At 29.2% G+C, this 22511-nt stretch overlaps 1 protein-coding gene across 4 annotated transcripts; it reads right to left on the bottom strand.

The window, feature by feature from the left end:
* Positions 1-1296: 1296 nt before the first annotated feature.
* Positions 1297-14100, bottom strand: LOC107162416 (sodium/hydrogen exchanger 9B2-like). 4 transcript variants are annotated; one of them, XM_015509301.2, is made up of 10 exons: positions 13956-14100; positions 12572-12670; positions 9155-9227; positions 8544-9037; positions 6485-6670; positions 5652-5827; positions 5084-5238; positions 3796-4173; positions 1830-1931; positions 1297-1690 (listed from the first exon to the last, which is right to left on the bottom strand). In XM_015509301.2, exons 4-10 carry the CDS (start codon positions 8960-8962, stop codon positions 1517-1519), a joined length of 1590 nt encoding a protein of 529 aa, XP_015364787.1. In that variant the 5' UTR covers positions 8963-9037; positions 9155-9227; positions 12572-12670; positions 13956-14100; the 3' UTR covers positions 1297-1516. The 4 variants fall into 4 exon arrangements, with proteins under 4 accessions (XP_015364787.1, XP_015364813.1, XP_015364795.1 ...); XM_015509327.2 differs by having other exon boundaries at positions 3796-4170; XM_015509309.2 differs by lacking the exon at positions 13956-14100 and adding an exon at positions 13782-13937.
* Positions 14101-22511: the final 8411 nt, after the last annotated feature.

The raw sequence follows: 22511 nt of genomic DNA, 5'->3' as shown, positions 1-22511 counted from the left end.
TTTCATTACCTCAGCCATTAAATAAGTTATTACTTACTGCATTAACAGATATATAGTAAATATTTCCTCAAATAATTCTCATTGTATCAACATATAATACAGTCGTGATGTTTCGTGGTTACAGATTAAAATAGGAAACTATTTAAATCATATTTTTTCCTTACTCAGAATAGTGACTTCCAATATCACGAGATTATTTCTTGTTCTGTTTCATAATATGGACTATTAATAGCAGTTATCATGATTTTCTGTATCTCGATTTTATGTCTTTTTCTAGTGAAGCCGGATTCAACGAATTAATAAAAAAAATATAATCACATCCTTCGCAAACACAACCAATGGTTTGGTCACTAATTTTATTGATATAATAACGTAACGACTAGGGCAGATGATAGGTATTTATAATATTTATATATATAAAAAACTAGATACTATGCAAGCACGTATGCACCCAAGAACCCTAAAATATACCCTATATTTTTTTATTAATACTTGCTGTTATGTAACTAATTATTCTGTCGACGTAATGCTCAAGCTGCAGTTCCGGCAGCGTCATCAATGACACGAACAATAAAAAAAAAAGGTACCTAATTATTATTTAAACATGATTCATTATATTGCCTAATAGATAAAAACATTTTTTTATCTAAATGAATCTAAATTTTATTTCTATTGATTAAGAAATAGTCAAATATATAGATTGATTGATAAATTTAATTTATTTGTTATTTAATTTTGTATATCTTCGTCTGTGCTGTTGAGGATATGTTTAAATTATGCAATAAAGAAATGCCGTTTTGATAATAAACGTCATTATAAAAAAATGTGGAAAACGGCCCAACAATAAAGAAATAAGGCTAAGTATATGTTTTACAAACCAAGAACGCATAAACATGCAAATTTAATATATGCAACATGAAAGTAAATATTTGAATTTGTCATAACATAAAACAAATTTGTACTTCGTTTTCCTTACGATTGAGCTAAACAAATATGAAGAAAAAATGTTAGAAGTCCTTTGTTATAAATTTATTAACAATCATATCAAATACAAACCGATTCGGCTACGGTTTACGGTGACTTGCAAATAAAACATGTCCAACGAACGCGCTTCAAGTATCCGACCGATTCACGGCATCCAAGTCTGTCCGAATCCGTGTCCGTGTGTTATGACGTAAGTTTCTGGTAGGTACCATGAAAGTTTGGCTGAAAAACTTACATCATTAAGGGAATAGATCATAATATGATGTGATATTTTTCTACAACGGTACATTTTTAATAAAAAAAACATATAAATCTGTTCTGGTAATTAGGTTCTTTATTGTGTAGGTAAAACTGATGATTTATATAATAAGAAGATGGTCATTTTAAAATGTATATAATAATATAATTCGGGTGATTAAAATATCATACATCTGTGCAAACGTGTCAAATCTCAAAAGAATAAAATCCCATTGATAAAATGTAAAATCGAAAAATAAAATTAGTGTTACACGGTCGTCTCAAAGTGTATCAGTCAGTTGGCTCTGGGCAACAGTCTGGGACCGAATAGTTTAATGCCGATCGCTCCTATGGGCGCAGTTAATAAAATGGAGATCACTGCGATGGTCACCAGTCGAGTTCCACATTCGACATCTTCCGGCGTTCCCAACTCTCTCGCCATATTCAATGCAATCGGAGCTAGAATGGCCTGCAAAAAAAAATTGGGAACGAAAAATGAGCGTGAAAATTTTATATAAAAACATATAGGTTTACTAAATACATATCGTTCACAGATAGTATAGATAATATGTACCTATATTGTTTTTGGTTAACTCGTGATCACTTACCTGTATGGTAGCCTTGGGGAGCCAAGAAATGTTGACGAATATGATTTCCTTACGACTGAATCCCGTTCCCAATACCGAACACGTAGTGACGATCATACGAACCTAAAACAGAATCATGATTATTTCAAAAGTTATTTTATTTATTGATGTATTTTTATTTATACCTAAACTACTTAATACTGTGTATTAAATTATATTTTAATATTAAAACGTTTAAAAAATCCAAAGCAACTTGATAGATTACGGGTACAGAAAAGTTAGCTATAACATCGAAGCGTTCAAAATAATTAAAAACTGTTTAAGATCTAGTTCACTGACCATACTAAAATTCGGGTTTGGGTCATGTACACGCAGTTAGCCCCTCTACTTTGTCCTACCGATTCCGGACCACTGCCAATATTTAGCAACTTTTTAGTAACTAATTGCAACTGACATAAAAAAATTTGCAACCTATTGCGTCACAGCAAAAATAATTTTTTTTATGGAGTAATTACTCAAATACTTATAAAATAAAGTATTTTAATACCACCCAAATACTATCTATAGTACAGTATTTGAAATAATTTTCAAATACAAAACAAAAATAAAAATAAAATTTAACTCTGAATCATTCATAATATATTATATTAATCGAAAATTTGAGTACCATTTTCTTAGTAATTATGTAAAGTACTAATAAGTAATAATATTTTTGTATAACAGTATCAGTAATCAGTTAATACCTATCAATGTGTATATTATATATTATATTTATAGCTTTTAATTAAAAATACGTCGTACCCGCAAATTATGTTGTCTCCGTACACTCGTAACTTCACACAGCCCCCCGATCTCATGATACAAACCTCATACTGGTGGTATAAAATTATAAACTTCGTTAAATTTGATTTTTATTTTTGTTTTGTATTTGAAAATTATTTCAAATACTGTACTATAGATAATATTTGGGTGGTATTTAAAATACTTTATTTTATACGTATTTGAGTAATTACTCCATATAAAAAATTATTTTTGCTGTGACGCAATAGGTTGCAAATTTTTTATGTCGGTTGCAATTAGTTGCTAAAAAGTTGCTAAATATTGGCAGTGGTCCGGAATCGGTAGGACAAAGTAGGGGGGCTAACTTCATGTACGTGTTTGGGTCAACTGTCTGAAAGTCGTGTGCTCGAAAATATCTATCCAAAAATAATTATTAATAAAACAAACCAACGTACTTACTAATAATAAAAAAAAAATGTATTATTATTATAAGCACTAGAAATAATATTAAAATTTATCAAATACATATTATTGTTTGTCTAAAAAAAAATATTCAAAGAATTAAATCATGTGTAATGCATTTTAAAATTTTTAACTTATACAACTTATTTTAATTAATTATACATTCTATTCTCGGCAGGTACTTAAAACTGCATCACCATAAATATTATTTGGAATGTTTATTATATATATATTTTTTATGCACATACTTTGTTCAGTAATACAGTTAAGTATTAATTGCGCAGATACGCTGCACGGTACTTTGCTTTATACCAAGCGTCTGTACGTACTGCCTGAACCAACCATAATGTATTTTAGATAAAAGAGCATTATTTTTCATCATCGATATTGGTATAGAGTATTTTGTACAACGTACATTGTTGTACTTAATACTATTCAATACTAATAATACAATAACTAAATTATATGTCTATATGGTTATAATATATACATTATACATATATAAGTACATGAAAAACCTGTGAAATGTCAGACCACGTTCTATATTCAATATTCCGATTAGATTTTATCATATCGATCATATTGATCATACATTTTTAACAAATAACACGACTGTACACGAATTTTCTAAGAGACGATTTTTCGATGACGTGAACTTTCGAACACATGACCAATTTTACACATTATACAATATTATTGTGTAACATAACATTAAGCAAAGTATTTTATTATTAATTATGCATACTACGATTCCAAGCGCGAGCACCAGTAACCCAACTAGGGCCATGTTGAAGCTCTTAAGCAGTTCAAATTTGATGTCTGTGCCCAAAAACGCGAAAACGGATGGTTGTAGACCGGCCCACGCGTATTCGAAAACCTTTTCAACCGGTTTTCCTCGGCACTGGTCCTCGTCAGCGCAATTTCCGTCCAATAAAATCACTGGATTATTAAGGTTTTGCATTTTCAATCTCCACCTCCAACCGGTACTAGCAACGAACGCTGATATGATACACGCCAAAGGACCGGCCACAGGATAACCACACCACCGGCTGCCGCTCATCGCTAAAAATCCACCAGCGCCTAGTAGGAATGACCTTTTAGCTGTTATCGATCGATTCAACTGCTATTTCGAAACACAAAAACAGCAAATCGTGTAATTATACGGTTTTAAATGTCATAATACAGACATCGTATCGTTTTAATTTTATTCGGTGCTTTGAACACCCAAGATTAAAGTGTATCTACTACCTACCTTTGGAAAATTAAATATTTCACCATATATTATTTAGAAAATAATATTAACTTGTAATAGCATGTGATATGCTGACACATTTTTTTATGTTAAATAATAAAATAATAATAACATCCTTAAAATAATAAACGAACAATTTTTATGAATAATGACTAATGGTAATTATTGGTCCATTGTTTTTTCGATATTATCATACAATATTGTATTTACAGTAAGTTGCTAGAATACGTCTATAGGATTTATACCTATACTATTGGTAAACTAAGTACTCAAAGTAAATAGCAACAATTTTGTTGATAACTGCAATACTTAGTTGAAGTATAAATCTTAAAATATAAAAAAAATTTTGAAATATAGCTAGGTTTAGACGTATAGGTTAATAGTTTAATACTATATGCAGTGGCGTAGCTTGGGAGGGCTAAGAGGGTTATAGTCTTCCCCATTGACCGTGTTGACCTTAGAATTTAATCAAGATTAAATATTAATTTTCTGCCATAACAATAGTTGAATACAAAAATAAATAAATAAATAAAAACATTTATACCTAGGTATACATATAATAGTTAATAGTGTAAATAAAAAAAATATTGTATTTGTATTTTTTGTATTTTTTTGTGAGACTTAGCCCCCCCCCCCCTATACACAGTTCCTGGCTACGCCACTGACTATATGTATTAATAAATATAAAACCTATTTCGAATAGTTTATATTTATTGATACAAAATTGAAATATCTAATTGTTATGTTAAATGTCAAAAAAGTTAAATTATTAATAATTTACCCGTGATTTTTCGGTGTTTTCTTTTTTTTGATTTTTGTATATCTTAGCCCATGGTGATGGAGGTGCAAAAATCAAAAAGAAACCCCATATGACTCCCAACGCAGTGCCCACGGATACGTCGATGAGTCCTTGAATTATTTTGCTGGTCAAACTACCTGATTTAGTAGTAATAAATGCATTCATAGTATTACACAATAAAATATTGAAATCAATGCTTTTGAATAAAAATTTAGATAATGAAACTAATCGTAACCAACTTTTAGTACTAACTTTACTACGTTTACAGCAAATATATAATTATGCAAATCAGTTAAAATGTGTATTAAATGAATTCTTTTTTTTTACATTTTATTGTTTTATATTAAACTTGGATAGTCAGACTAGCATTAAATTTATAATTTGAATACAAATATGGAACTAAATATTAAATATTAATTTTTAACTGAAAAACCAATTTATTATAATGATATACAGTATATGTACTTGTAATAAGCTGATACGTTTAAGGTTAAATATTAAATGTTAAATAAAATTGTGTTATGGTTATAGTCTATCATTGAATACTTACCTGTCAGAAATAGAACACCCAATACTATCCGAAATGCGCATATAGATACAATATTATCCAGACTTGAAGCGGCAATCAACAAAGTATTAACGCCTTTTACTTCACCATACCCCAAACGTTTCAGTTGAAATAGGCCCGGTACTAATATGGCTGGACTAACGGCAGACAGCGTAAACCTTGAAATATGTCAAAAATATTATTTTGAATCGATTCCATAAATGATGTGTAAATTCGTTTTGTCTATAGTGCTCTGGCATCCTCTTAAGACAAACATGAAACACTCATAATTATTTATAGTACTTCGGTCATGCATTGGTCATTAAAAGATAGACGATGGGGTTATAAGGAGTTCTAAACTTATGATTAGAAACATAAAAATATAAATTCTTATCTTTCTATATGTACTACGATTGACGAATCTTTCACGAATTGTTGACTAGAATTTGTCTGGAAAACGATTGGACTGTTTGCTTTGGGATATGTCTGTGAAGCTCATGAACCACTAGAAGTCGTGTCATTTGTGAACTTCACCAGAATTGTGTGTTTTTTTTTTTTTGTTAAAAATAATGGTTTTCTAATAAAACAATAAAAAAAAAATTAAATCCTTTGTACTTAATGAGACTCTCTAAACCACGAACTAAGATATCTTAGTTCGTACTCTGAACAAAATCGAATTTGAGTGCCTATAATATACATAACGTTGCAGTCTACCACAGTGCATAATACATATTATGTACGAAAATTGAGAAACCAAAAATGCGATACTATATTATATTATATTGAAATACAACAAAAATCACGATTAATAGTATTATAATATGTGCCATAATTACCCAAGAATTAAACTCCATTGCCACGAGAAGCCGGGCAAAATTAGATGTGCGGCTAGCCCCACAGTAGCGGCTTCGGCTAAGCACGGCAACAACGTGAGTCGAGCCACGACGCCGCTGAGTCGACCCAACTGATTGGCGTTCAGTTCCAGTCCACCGTTAATCAACGTCACGGCAAGTGAGACTTCTCTGGAAACGAAAAGATTAAAATCCCGCACACTATTAATGGTTAAAGGAGTAAATCAATGTACTTTACCGAAACATTTGAACAGTTTCGATTATATTTACCGAAAAAATCAAAATTTTTCATTTAATTTAATTTAATAATTGATAGATCCGTTGAATTTAAATGAACTATCAACTATGATAAAAAAAAAGCACGAATCTTAATAATTGTGAATAAAAGATGCAATATGTGAATTAAAAATATAATATGAATTTAATATTTTCTTGTATCAAAATTTAACTAATTAGGCTTTTTGAATAAATGTAAGAGTATATTTTTGTATCAAGAAGACAGCAGTTTTCAGTTATGAAGTATGATTTTTCTAAAGAACAATTTTGAATATTTCATCTCCTCTTCTTCTTCCCGCCAACACAAACTTCTGCTACAACAGCCGGACGAATGCAACCAGGAAATTATTTTTTCCACAATCTGAAAAGTACTATTTTCATCTCACCGTAATTTTAAGAAGACGTTGTATCAGAGTATATCGACTCTATCTCGACTCACGAAATGTATAATGTTAGGTACTAGGTAAGTCTATTATTCAAGGATCCGTGTAAGGTTTTTGATATTTTAATCTTGAATTAAGTAACGAGTTTTTGTGTAAATTTAAAAATGCTCATCATTACTTGTTTCAAAATTAAAACATCATAAACTCTCACAAAACTTCATCATAAATTGGTTTTATTATTACATTTATATTTGATAATAGATAAATTCATTCTAACATTAAAATAACAGAGTAAAATTTGCTAGGTAAGAGTTTCTAAGACAGAGTCAACACAATTATGTGGGTACGAAGTGCTTCTGAGAAAACGTCACACTTCCACACTATATACCCTTAATGTATTCAAGAAAATAGTTTTGCGTACGATTAACTTACGGAAATTGTTTTTTCGGTAGTTCAACCAAATTTGCATAGCGAGAAAAATGTGGTGTGGCATTTTTATAACCTAACTGCCGAATTCATTTATACATAACGTTTCATTAATTTGCTTTTTGTTAATATAAACTAGGGAGGTATCAAAACAATAATAACGGTATGACACTGATAAATTATTATCTTTGAATATGAATTTAAACTTGGTAGATCTGATCTTTATGTTAATATTTAACATGAAGGTATGCGTGTTCCATATCAAACCGCTTTTCTATAATAATGTAAGTTCATCGTTATTAGGCAAGAACCATTGATGGTGCTAACATTGGCCCACTTTTAAAATACTTATTAATTAGTTTTGAAGTATTTTAAATTCAAAATTGTATACCCTCACAAAACTTCATTAAATTTGCCTTAAATATAGTAATATTGCTATGAACGAAATAAACGTACTAGTAAAATATTTAAATAATTTTTTGTAATTTAAAATATATACTTACAATACTTTGAAAAAAAAACAATTATTTAAAGTATTTAAAAATTAAAATTACAAATTAAAATTGGAATCTACTTCATACGTACCTACCTACCAATTTAGATTTACTCAAACAACTAACAATTTTATAGACTTGTGTTTATTTTCCATTTATTAGTCTAAACTAAGTCGATTACAGTCTAATCCATCAAATTTACGACTGGGGATCAGTCGGAACTCGAAAAAGGTCAGATTGTTAGAATATACAGAAAAATTGTATTCATACATGTCATTTGTAATGGCGTAACGCTAATAATATTTGAATGTATAAGCATTACATGTATAAATGTAAGTATGTATATCTGTGTGTGTTAGTATTTGAAAATATTTTAAATACATTTCTATTTAAGTAGTATTTGAAATGCATTTTGAAAGAAGTGTTTTCTACAATAATTATTATTTGAACAAATAATTCGATCACCTGATGAAGGATACCAGATGGGAGCACCATCCGGTGACGGTATACAGGCCGGCGTTCTGGAGTGCTATGCCGGCCAAAAGCATACCGAATCGCGGGGGCAGACCCACAATCTCGTAGATGAGCATGCCGGCCACCGTGCCGGTCACGTAAAGCAAGAATATGGACGACAGACTCCCGCCGGGCACGGCCGTCAGCGCCGGAGACACGTTCACGTACAACAGTGACCACGCTATGCCCACGCCGACGATCGCGGCCGCAACGTTGGCCGCGGTGGCCGGCAGCCAGGCGTCGCACCATGCCATGGCGGCCACGTCGCCGCCTCCGTCTAACCGCTGCTGTAGTTCGTCGCCGTCGTCGCGCCGTTGCAGCTGCAGTGGTCGCTCATCCGGTTGGTCTGCTAACTCAGCACTGTGTTGCATCTTTACTGCACCTGCCCAGTATGATGTGTGCCTGATAAATTGGTTACTTCGCTGTGCGGGTATATTGATATTTATCTAGATAAAATTGGACTTGTTTAAAAAATATTTTTATTTTTTTTTTTTATCTAGCTAGTATGTTGTATTTTTTCTAACGCCTGATCTAATATTTACATTGTATTAATGGCAACTCACTCGTAAATAGTTGTAAGACTAATGGTTAATATAGGACTCATGTAGGCGTATGTTCTATGAAACTAATTCCAAACTGAAACCAAACAGATATTAAATAAAATATATATAAATAAATATCACTAATTGTTGTAATTAATAAATCTATATGCGCTGTTCAGTATTCTACTCAGAGGAGTTTTCAATGGGGGGGGGGGGGGGTTGAACATTTTGTTTTTTATCACAGGGACTTTGTCATCTTCTTTTTAAAAATATTCTTACTTACCTATCTAATCTTACAGTTCTTAACAGATAATGCATGCAATCGTTGTATATTACATGTTGACATACGATTTAAAATAGATATATTTTGTTTATTTTTTCCCTAAAAAATTTTTTTTTTATTTAGGAAATTGCTCCTGTGAGTTATATTATATATAGGAGAGAGGTGGCCACAGTGAGACACTAAAAATTACTTTTTAAATATTGTTTTTGTTTTAAGTGATAATCTTTCAACAGCGTTATGGTTTTATTCTAAATATTATTGAGCATTAAAAAACATAGTAATACATTCTACAATTTAACGAAATTTCAACCCAGATAAATTTTTTTTTTAAATGTCATAGTGTCTCACTGTGACCCAGCCTTGTACACAATGAGACACGTCACGGGGCACTATGATACATAATATAAAACCTTTTAAATTTGTAGTTTATCTTTTATATTTAAACTTTTCATTTCACAAAATTTATATAATATGATAAAACAATTAAAGAGAATTTTTTTAACAAATTTTAAAATAATTAATTGTGTTTTTGTACAATTAAAAAAATGTAGGAGTTCACTTTGTTTATTTCAATAGTTTTATGTTTAAGTTTTAAAAATTAAATAAAAATCATAACCTAATATCACTTTATTATGATCACAATTTATTTTAACAGTCTTGTTTTAGAGTTAACTGATGTCGGGTACAGCGAGACAACAGTATTTATTTGTCTCACTGTGTACTGTCTCACTGTATACCGATCTATTATTTTGCGGATTTTTTATTATACTCGTATGAATATTTAAACAATTGTGCCTGTGCATATAACTAAATTGTGCACAAGAAAAATGTAATTTATATATACTTTAAAATACGTAACTTTGAATAAAATTCGATACCAAAATTGAAAAAAACGAAGCTCACATTTTTCACGTTTTGATAACAAAAAATAACATAATGATATGTGAATATGAAAAGATGATAGTATCATTTTTGACCTGAACTTACTAATAGCACGGATATAGATACTAGTATCTATATCCGTGACTAATAGTTAACCATTATGTTTATTATGATTTTATGAATGTTCTGAATTCTCCATCTGATGGTTAAATATTAAATTAGTCGATTTATATTTAATGGATCACTGTGCCCCGTGTCTCACAGTGGCCACCTCTCCCCTAAGCACGAACGCACAAGACTACATAAGTTATTGACAGTCTTGTAAAAGATACTTTTAAAAAGTATTCAAGTACAGATACAGATACTGTTTTTCAAAAGTATTTAAAATACGTATTTGAATACTTGAAAAAAAGCATTTAAGTACAAATACAAATACTTTGAAAAAGTATTTACAGATACTTTCAAATACTTTTTTTTTTTTTTTAAATATGTTTTATCTATTTTCCTTGGCCTAACCTTATAGATAAATTGAATTATTATTTATTAATCGACTAAATTATTTTTTTTATTTTAGAACTCTAATTTTACTTAAATTAATTAGAATAAGAATAATTAAGTTAGAATAATTAAAAAGTAAGACGAAAAAAGTATTTAAAAATAGTATTTGATTTTAAATACAGATACCTTCAAAAAAGTATTAAAAAGCATTTGAATACTTTTACTCAAGTACTTTACAAGTCTGGTTATTGAGGTCATGGGGGAGGTTCAAACCCCACGACCCCCCCCCCCCCCCCCCCCCCCCCCCCGAGTACGACCCTGAGTCTACTGAAAATATTTTAAAAAACACAAATAGGCATTATGACGTTTACATTGCTTATTTATTTCGAATCAAAAATTTGTGGAATTATTGCAATACGAAAAATTCCTTTCACTTTATTAATGTTTAAAATATTATGGTTAATCATCATCACAATTTAACTAGGTAGTTTAAACTTCAATATAATATAATATAGGTTAAAATAATAATTTATGATAAACACCATTAGTAAATAAGGTTTAAGATACAATATGAAAGCCTGGAGTATAAACCATATTATTCATATTGAAATATTATTTGAAAAATTAGAAATTATAATAATTGAAAGTTCGTAATAAAACGTATACCTGCCACGTGTATCAAAGTATATTGATCGGGAGTGTTAAATTTTAAATTGTATATTATTCATCTATACTTCCGTTATGAAACAAGTTAAATTTCAGAAATTTGATAAGTTTAAAGTATTAAGCACTTAAAACGATGAAACATAAAGATGGACATTTTTGAAACAGAGGTTAAAATAATTTTCCTAATTTAAAAACGTATCTATCATACGCAATAGCAATATTAGTGTGTATACTGTATACTGGTCTGAAAGATTTAAAATATAATGTGAATGATTTATTATTATTATGTTATTATTTTATTAATAATAACTGAATATCTGAGAAAACATGTACACATTTTTTGTAGTACTTCAGACAGTAAAAACTGTCATACTAACTACTCGGTATTTTGTATGTATATATACAAAAACCATTTGGCCGAATTTACTAACCACAAAATGGTTGGTACCTATGGTAAAATAGATATTTAGAAAATCGTATAAGCTATGATATTATGGTATTGGTATACCAATATTAAACTACTATACGTACTATTAATTTTGTAATATTATATAATATTATCATACATAGTACACACGTCATTTTAATGCACTTCAACAATAATTGTTAAATTATGGCTTCCGCGTTCATACGTCACTTTTTTTTTACATATATATATTTTTAGAATGGTTACAATTTTTTTCTAACCTATTTTCACGAAATCAATTTTCGTAACTCTTTGCTTACTGTCATTGAAAATTAGAAAATCATATCAACAATAATAAATCAAAAAAAAAAAATTAACTTAATTCCTGATAAAATGTTGCATGCTACTAGATATTTATTTCCTCTACACTATACCCGTAAACATATCTATGATTCTTCAATTTTCTTTGCTGACAAAAAATATCTAATTGCATTATAATAATATAATCTACTGTAAGTTAATAACCTTGTAGTTGATGCTGTAACAATAAAAAAAATAAAAAATAATTATTATAATATAATATATGATTTTTATATCTTCATTAATTGCTCGATCGAATTAGAGCATCGAATCATACACAGAGACCACACTAAACCTTAACAAATAATACCCTTAACTAAAAAATAACTGAAATTTTATTTACTTTCTGAAGTTTCGTATTTATCATTACAGTAGGCTTCGCACATGTTTGTTGTGTGCTCCTTCATCAGTTGTCAGTACTCTTGACTCTGACAAACGATAACTATTTAGGAATGAAAAAAAAGCATTATCGTTTATTTTGTAAATAATTGTAAGCATTAATAATATTATCAGTTTAATTCGATAATATTTATGTTACTGGACATTCTTGCTCGAAAGTCAAAACGGTATTCGTATGAGCTTACACGAGTATTAATGACGGGTTAATATTACGTACACAAAGAGTGTTAGGTAGGTGTTACATTATGTCTAACTTAACCTCTATTATGCCTTTGATTAAAAAAAAACGAACACATTATTTCATCTCGTTGGGTATGAAAAGTCATATACGTAGTACGTTACACCATGTGTGTTTAAAATTCATCATCATCACCTTTCAGTAAGCGTTATTTTTACAACGACAATGAACCACAGAACCTCTATACAAAAGAGGTATATGCAATTTGCAAACATAAACAACTAAACAACTAAAAAAAAAAAACTAACTTGCAACACATCTAAAAATTAATTTTAGTAATTTGCGCCATATCATAGAACTAGATAAAAGGACATAATGTAATCCGTGCAATCCTGTACCTACAAAAATATTGTAATTTGCGCCAATTTAAAACAATAATAAATTATTATTCTTTTTTACTTATCATAAGTATTTTATTCATAAATCAAATTAATTTTATAGCTACATTTCAAGAAGAATATTACAATGTACAAACAATTTTAATTAAATTGCAAGTTAATTATAATATATTATATATTTTGCATATACATGAAACATATTTAGTTCAAAAAATAATATGATATGTAAGAATCAGGAATAACATAAATTATAATTCATTGTCAAATTGTTTTTTTATTATTAAGTTCATGTTATTTATTCACGTTTTATTCGCTATATCTAATTGATGAGAGTTCGATAAGTTTATCAGGTAAATTCCAATAATTGAAATTGATAGAGTGGCGTAGATTACCTAAATTAATATTTGCGTATGGTGTAAATTATAAGTACTAAAAGTGGTGCAAAATATATAATCTCTTCACAAAGGTGCAATCGTCCGTTCGTATTCGCTTTATACTGTGAAAAACAAATAAAAATTACGTATACTGCAAAGACGATCGACCAACGAAATATTAACAAATGATAAATGTGTACCTACCCGTTAGGTAGTTAAGAAAGTTATTATTTATTAAAAAATATATTAGATACAATGGATAATGCGACAATTATGGAAAGTTGAATTTTGTAGGTATGCGTTAAAAATTATGATATCATTTTGACGAAAAACAAAAATTAAAAACACTAGAAAGCACGATAAAATAACTGTACTTACGCCGCCGCTGCTGCCGTGACGTATAAAACTATGATGAATATCACGACGTCGTCGTATTTGGCTGTACTGGCACGAAAACCGGTCTCTCCGTCCCGCAGGTCAACTAACCAAAGCAAAAAAACGGATCCTATGATCGGGGGGAGGATCCAAGGCGGCTCGTGCACGTGGTGTTTCCGGATCGCATAATGTTATTTTTATAATTATAATAATACGATGCACACCGGTAACATATTTTCATTCTCAAACAGTCAAAATGTAATGACTATTATTATTATTGTTGCTTCATTCGCATAGGGTGCGCTGAAAATAATACTCTAGTGTGTTCATTTATAAACTTATTTTTATACTACATTGCATCAACCGTACCCCAACCTCGCAAAGTCCTCACGTGTACCGGAAATAAATTACGTAGTACTATGACGATGATATTTTTGTTTTAATATTATTACGTTATAAAAAGTAACCATAACAAGATCGGGTAAAAACGATGGATTTTGTACGCTTAAATCAGGCATTATCAATGTGATCATTTTTTAGCGTATTCAAAATTCTCTCTCTTTCTGACCCACTTGGAGCATTGAAACAACGTAATCAAGGAGTAATTTAAAAAAAAAAAAAAAAAAATGTTTTTGGTTACCTTAGATACCAGCTAATTCTTTATTACATCAATTATTATAGAAAATAAAATGTTTGGAGATATGACATATTGATTTTGTCTAAAATATATTGTGTCAAAAAAGTAAATTAAATATCCATTTAAATGTAAAACTTTGTTTTTATTTTTAAAGTCTAATATGAAGTCAAATAATAATAAAATATAAAATGTATATTAAGTGTATTTTAAAAGTTAAATTGTCGTTGATATAAATATATAATAATATCGATATTTTGAAAATATATACATTTTTAATATTTTACAATGTAATCTGTTTTTTATATAATATACGAAAAACATATTTTGTAAACAAATAAAATAAATACAGTGTAATGTAATAATGTTATTACATCGATGATATTGTTAAAACATGAATCATTTACCTGCAATTTTACTTTACTCTCGAAAATGTTCTCTTTTATATTACCTATACAAAAAAATATATATTTTTTGTGAATTTACCTTAGATCTTGAAAAAATACCATTTCAAAGGTTTTAGTTGTGTTGAACAAACTTTTTTTTATTATTAAATTGTCGTAGGTTATGTACATTACATAATTTCTAAGATTATTATTTTTGACTTTATATAATTTTCATTTTTGTATAATTTCATATATTTGACACACAGTTTGCATTTAATTTTGAATGCTATCATTTTATATTTTACTAAAGCTTAGGAATGACAAAGATTTCTTCTGTTCAAATTTGCTGCTTAAAAAAACCTATATCATTTTAGTATATTACGGTTACTAAGAAGATTAAAAACTTAAGTAGAAATTTTAATATTTCTTGGTATACTATAATTCTGCCGACAGTTGACATATTATTTGTTTATTTAAATAAATAAATATTAGATTTTTGGTTGAAGAATAATGTATTGTATTGTTGGCTAAATATTTGAATCAAATTATCATAAATGAGTTAATCAGTCAATGCATAGATTTTTAATATTTTATTTGGAGTAGATATTACAACTACAGAAAAAAAATAACTATATAAATAATAATAAAAATAAAAAGGTTCAAATAAATCAGGTTTTTGGATTGATTTCCTACAGCAAACTGTTTACTTAATTAATATTAAATCAATAACTGTCGACGAAGTGAACTATTTATTTGTTATTATTGTAACATTTTGCCAATATTGTCTGACAAAATAAAAAACGTTACTCTCTGTAACACTCGATATTCGTTGTGCAGCTTGTGATCATTGTGTTAATCATTCGACGTAAAAATTAAAAATGGATATTAAAACGTAACAGCATTTGTCCTGTGGTAGAGTGCACTATTGTTGTCATATTATATTCTTACGATTATTGTTTGTTTTATATTTGTGTACAACAGAGACGTAGCATAAAGGTGTTTTATATTCGTATTTTAAACACCGATTAAATATGCGGTTGCTGAGTTTCTTCAATGATGATTAGAGCAGTATTTTATTTCAAACATTCTCTAACCTTTTACTGACATGTTTAATTTTAAAAAAAAAATATGGTTGGTTTTAAATTTTAATGGTGAAGTATAAATAATAATAGTTTTAATAAACACTGTTAAATGATAATAATAATTGCCTAACATGAAAAAGTCATTTATTAAAATATTATAATTTTATAGTTATATACTATTACCCTACATAAAGTTCTGAATGTAGCTTTGCCCAAACCGCTATTTCGGTAAAAATAGTCGAACAAAGAGAGTATACCGATGCCGACTTTCCTGTGAACTGAAATATAGGTACTAGCTAGGAATGAAATGCACCGTAATAGTGTCGTATTAAATATTGCTTATTTTTCCAGGGTGATTCTCTACGCATGCTCACCATTTTTTTTTCAATTATGCTGCAGTTATTCAAATTATGATTCTTAAAATTTTTAAATAGATATTAGTACCTACTTAAAGACCATATTTTCAAATTCTTGAGATTTTTTGTACTAGGTACCTACTTAAAAAGTGTCTTGTAAAAATACGGAGTTCTGGTTTTCAAATGAATTTTTTTCTTTTCTACTGTATATTATTTAAAGGATAATTTTTCAGAAATTTTGCCTTATTAGAATTAAAAATCTGCAATAATTGAAAGATTAGTTTTCGTGTAATTTTACTTCGTACTTATAGGATAATAGAAGATAATGTTCTTTCTTGACGTGAAATATTAAGGTTGGAAGATCTATTTTTTTATTGAGTTAAGGCTTCAACATCTCTGTGCATCTAAAGTTATTTAGTAAGTTTTTGACAGCGAGGTACGTTACTGTACGTACGTGTAGGTATATGTGGCCAAGATTTTTCATTAAAACCCTAGCGGTCACCCATCCTGAAACTAGTGACACCAGCTTTATGATTGACCTCAGAACAAGTTTGTGACTGAGGCCAACCATCGCACTATTATAGGTACTAGGGCCACATTATAACTATTCTATCTTCGAGATTGATAATTGTTCTCTCTCTGTCTCTCTGTCTCTCTGTCTCTCTGTGTTTTTAATGTTTTTATTTTCTTATCCTCTCTCATTGTCTCACCACACTGCGCTTGTACATGAGTGTGCGTGTGGCCTTGTAACTATTATTATACTGCTACTTTATGCATGTTATATTGCGTTTCTGTTTTGATGTAAAACCGCACACGATCGTCGCATGCGTTATCGAAAAATGTCATCTAGTTTATATTCTTTTTAACAGCGAATATCCGTTTCGGCGCCCGTTTATATCAGATGATGCGCGTATTATAATGACATGTACAACGACCATTTCCAATAAATATCTGACGTTATAGACTGAACTTAAATAATATTATACCAGAACAATAACCCACCCCTGTGCCGCCCACTGTAACGTATTCACAGCCACGCGCCGCTTTTATTTTTCCCATATAATTATTATAGACATTGGTTTCGGTTATACGATGATATACATTGTAAACGCGCATATTATATTGGGATAATATGTATGTATTTAGTGTTGAGCGTTTTTCGTTTTATCGCCACGCCGAACGTGTGAAAATCACAACAAATTTTTACGACCATCTTAACGTCGCCGCCCACACGTTGATAAAAATTGTACCAATCCATCACGTATAACTTCATCATTTCGTTCGGCCAGACGATCACACCTCAAGAACGTCTATAGACACTTATTTATATTTTTACAGGTTTATTCTTTTAATAGCAAATACTCATCATAATCTCAGAATTATAAAAAAAATAAACATTTATCATAATAAAATTTAATACACATTTTGAATAATTTATAAGACAACGTTTTTGAGAAACATGTTATATTCTTTAATATTTCACGACATCAGCTTGAATTCAAAATAATACATATACAAGGCATAACACTGTATCAAATGATGTTATAAATTCATAATTTTAATCATTTCATTTAGATTAGATATCAATTAAATACTGAGAATATTTTCCTAATTCGAATACAAAATTCTTATCACAATCCTCATTTTAAAATCAGAAATTCGAAAAAGGTATCTTTATCTATCTAGGCTATTTTTCACATCGTGTTTCTTCTCTATTTCTTCTTCTGAATTGAAATTGTAATCATTGCCGGCAATAAATAATAATGTACCATGATCCACCATCACACTAAGATTACCTCTTACATTCACTGTGATTTAATGTGATTCTATTTATCAAAGGTAATGATCATAATAATTATATAATGACATCTACTATATTACCCAACACCCATGGAAATCGGTCCAATAATCATAATGGATATTGAAAATTTGAGTTGTAACGAATTATATTTGTTGTAATTGGTTTTGGATACTGATATGCTCTTAACATTCTCTCCTTTTTCTTATATTTATTAATTTATTATGAATTATATTTTATCAGAAATTTGAATATATTATTTTGTTATTTTGTATTATTATTAATATCGTTATCATTATAATAATATACAGGTATATAAATATAATATATAATATAAGCTAAATATTATTTCAAGTCCATTTATTAGCAGTTTTTCACCTTTAAATTTTATTAATCATTTGATTGGTTTTAAGCTTGGGCTACCCGATGCATTATTGCCGCATGCGTTGGGTTTTTGTACGGACCGTTACGATTTAAATAGAACAGGCCATACGACGCGGTTTTTCCGTATGCAGCAGCAACGCACACCGTTATAATTTTAATTATATCGATCACACGACGTTGTGAAAAATCATAATTTTTCTGATTTGTCAATTTTGAATTTTAAATGTAAAAAATGTTCGACTTCGAAAAATTAATAACCGAAGTTGAGTCAAGATCTTGGTTATGGGATATTGGCTCAAATGATTATCATGATAAGTCAATGACAATTTTTCATGGAATTCTGTGGCTGCTGCTATGTACACAAATAAAACTCTCTGAGATCAACTCCTTAAGATCGTACTCCTGGTCCTCTATTAGGTAAACCATCAAACAAATAGCTTGTATCTATGTCCTCGAAATTATAACCATCTCTTTTGCGGACAAAGTTGTGTAATATACAACAAGCTTTTATGATGTCGTCCGCAAAATCTGGTTCAATCAATAGTGGAGTATTTAAGTTATTTAACACTCTCGGACTCTCCGTTTATTTGAAAGTACGCCAAATGCACATTCAACCGTCCTTCTTGCTCTTGTGAGCCTGTAATTGAATATACGACGAGATATAAGCCCATGACCTGGATATGGTCTCAGTAAGTTTGTGTGCAGTGCAAAAGCTTCATCAGCAACAAAAACGAAAAGTTGAGGAGAATCATCGGTATTTGGTAAGTACTTAGGTTCAGGAATATTAAGCTGATTAAAATTTTTATTTATTTGAATAGTACATGCATCGGGAAATTTTATAGACGATACACTACAAGCTGATCAACAGGTTTTGAATAAAGATGGAGATGACCAATTTGATGATCATAATATATTATTGGATAAATCACAACAATTAGTAAAGTCCATCCAAAAAAAAAAAAAAAAAAATGAAAAAATCCGAAAAAATCCGAAAATCCGAAAATGACTGTTTTTCAAATAAAACTTTTGAGCCACCTTGAAAAACAATAAGAAACCAACGACGCAGATGAAAATTTTAAAATCTTTATTTCCCGAAGTGAAGAAATTGAGTGAAAGCAAAATTGAACTTTAAAATGTACGTGCTGAAATTTTTTCAAAATGAATCTCGTCCACAAAATTATAACTATTCTTATTCTACTGCAGCATTTCATCAACAAAATAATATTCAATATTTTCATACCGAGTTAAATTCGTCTTCTCCAATTTTATATCAACAATCATCTTAGTCACCAAGTTCAATAGATACTCTACACCATAAAATTTCATATTCTGAATAAATTCCTGTAAATCACTATTCCCAACTCCAGCCTTCTTCTGAAAACATACCACCTTATCAACCAAAGCTACAACAATTTACTCCACATAATCTTCATGATAATAATCAACAAATGTATTTTCAAAAAGTGATATTTATTTTATTTGATTTTAAGAAGTTTTTAAAAGGTAAACAGTTTTTTTTTATTATTAAGTATATTCGTACGAGTATTTATATTTTATATGCATTATACACTTTATAGTTTTTTGTTATTTAAACAGTTAATATATTTTTCTTTTTTTCTTAGAAGTTAATAAAAAAGAATATATCTTTCTTTTCATAATGTATCTATATACAAGTCTTATTTTAATTTTAGTTATTGTAAAAAAGTACAGGTAAGTGTACAATGTTCAGTATAGAACATTTTTAGTGATATTAATGCGTTATCATGCTTATGAAATTGTGTCTAAATAAAAAATATATACAATTTATTTTTTTTAGCGATAATTCAATACTCTTAATACTATATCTTTAATTTTTTATAATTTTAAACAATTTAAGGTGATCAATACATTTTCTTGACTTACTTTATAGTAACAGTCAGTCTAACATATGGACTTAAGAAATATGCATATTAGTAGTTTTTTTCGTTAAATGTTGTCGAAGCTTAGCTAAGAGTTCATCGAATGATTTGACCGACATAATTCGATAATATTCAAAACATTTTTCGGGGTGTTGTCATATACTCGTATTTCCGTAAAATTCTGAAAAGTTTTTATTTTTTTCTCTATCAGAATTTAAAGAGTGTACTCAATATCTTCGTTTTGGAAGAGTAAGTTCATCCGATTCTCCAGAAGTTTCTTCTGCACACAACACTTTTAAAAACGTTTTATTAGACATAGTATCGACTATCGACTACCTTAAAATGCCAAATCTAGATAGAAACTAAATTAATTTTGAGCTCCAAATTTAGACTTAAATATATTAAATATATTAGACAATTTTAAAAATATACCTAATGCGCCCAGTTACAACGCAATGGTTCGCATCGTGTGGCCTGATACGTTATTGCGGCGTCGCTGCAATTTATTTTGACGCATGTGGCAATAACGCATCGTGTGGCCACTGACCCGATCCTAACTATACTAACAGCTACGAGAAACCTATCGTCATTTGCGTGGCTACGTAGAACAGGCCTATGAAATATTAGAAGTGTATTATTATATTATCTGAATATAAACAACATTATAAACCTATCAGTTAATATTGATTTTTTTTTAAATTCTAAATTGATCTGTATGTTATAAAAATTAAAAAACTATTTTTTGTTGGTTTAAATTATCGATTTAAATTTTTTTCGATTTCATTATAAATTTTGAATATTATTAAAACATTTTATTTTGATTTCACTTTTCTTAGATTGAAATCTAAAATCTAATTCGAAATCAGTTCGATTTTGAACGATTTCAATTTTTTTCGATATTTCGAAATCGATATAAGCCCTGTTTATCTAAACATTCAAGTATCAACATTATATAATTACTTTATAATATAATAATATACTAGTAACTAAAATATATTTATAAGTTATAATACCATTTAATATTATACATTATTGAAAAAATTTGGTATATGAATAGTTCTTTTTTTATATCTTAAATAATATTATGTGTCTGAAGATCAAATAACACAACATGTTTATATTTCACACTTTCCAGGTATCAGAATAAGGATTGCGTTGCATTATTAGATATTATGCATATGTTATGCATTGAAGTGTCCGTATTGGTTATACTTACCTGTGTGTAGAGGCTAGCAGGTTATGTGATTTGACATATTATTATATTTATTGTCTTTTGAAGTTACCTGTGTCTACGTAACGGACTATAATTATAATTTAAAATGATTGGATCAATAAAACCCATCAAATTTTAACGCCATCGAAGTTCAACGGGAAAATTGGTAGGACAAAAGCATAATATCGCTTTATTGCAGACAACATTATCCAATCGTCTTTCAAACACCCAAATTGTACATTGGAAAAATGATTATATCCGTAAATGTTCGTAGATGTAAGGTTTTTTTCAAACGAAGTTTCTATATAGAATGGGAGAAGGACTGACATTTTTAGTAGTTGACAATAACGCATTTTGTAAAGTCTTTAGGGTTCGTCACGCGCCCCGTATAAGTTCCCGCTGTTGAAGGAAAAAAACAATAATAATAAATCGAATAACTATTGTCATGATCTAAATCGTTCAGCCAAACTATTCTCCCGAGGTGGACCAAAGCCAAGCATTTGATAGCACACTAAAATACAATTTGCACGCTGCTATCGAAAGTTTTTTTTTTTTAAAACAACGTCCTTGACCACGAGATATCTAGGCCTGTCAATATTAACTTAACATACACAAACACCAAATGGTAAATAGACGTGTAATATAATATCATATTATGTATCTATAACGTTATTTTATTTCTGACGATGTAATTGTTATTTTCAATTAATTTAATCTATAAACCGTTTTCGACTTTGACCGAAACAATCAATAAAATTCAATAAATACAAACTATGTAGTATGACATTGGTATGAGCGGTATAGCATG

Source organism: Diuraphis noxia, unplaced genomic scaffold (genome assembly GCF_037042655.1).
Source record: "Diuraphis noxia isolate RWA-SAM2 unplaced genomic scaffold, SU_Dnox_SAM2 contig0002, whole genome shotgun sequence".
NCBI lineage: Eukaryota > Metazoa > Arthropoda > Insecta > Hemiptera > Aphididae > Diuraphis > Diuraphis noxia.
This window is presented reverse-complemented; position numbering and strand designations above follow the sequence as displayed.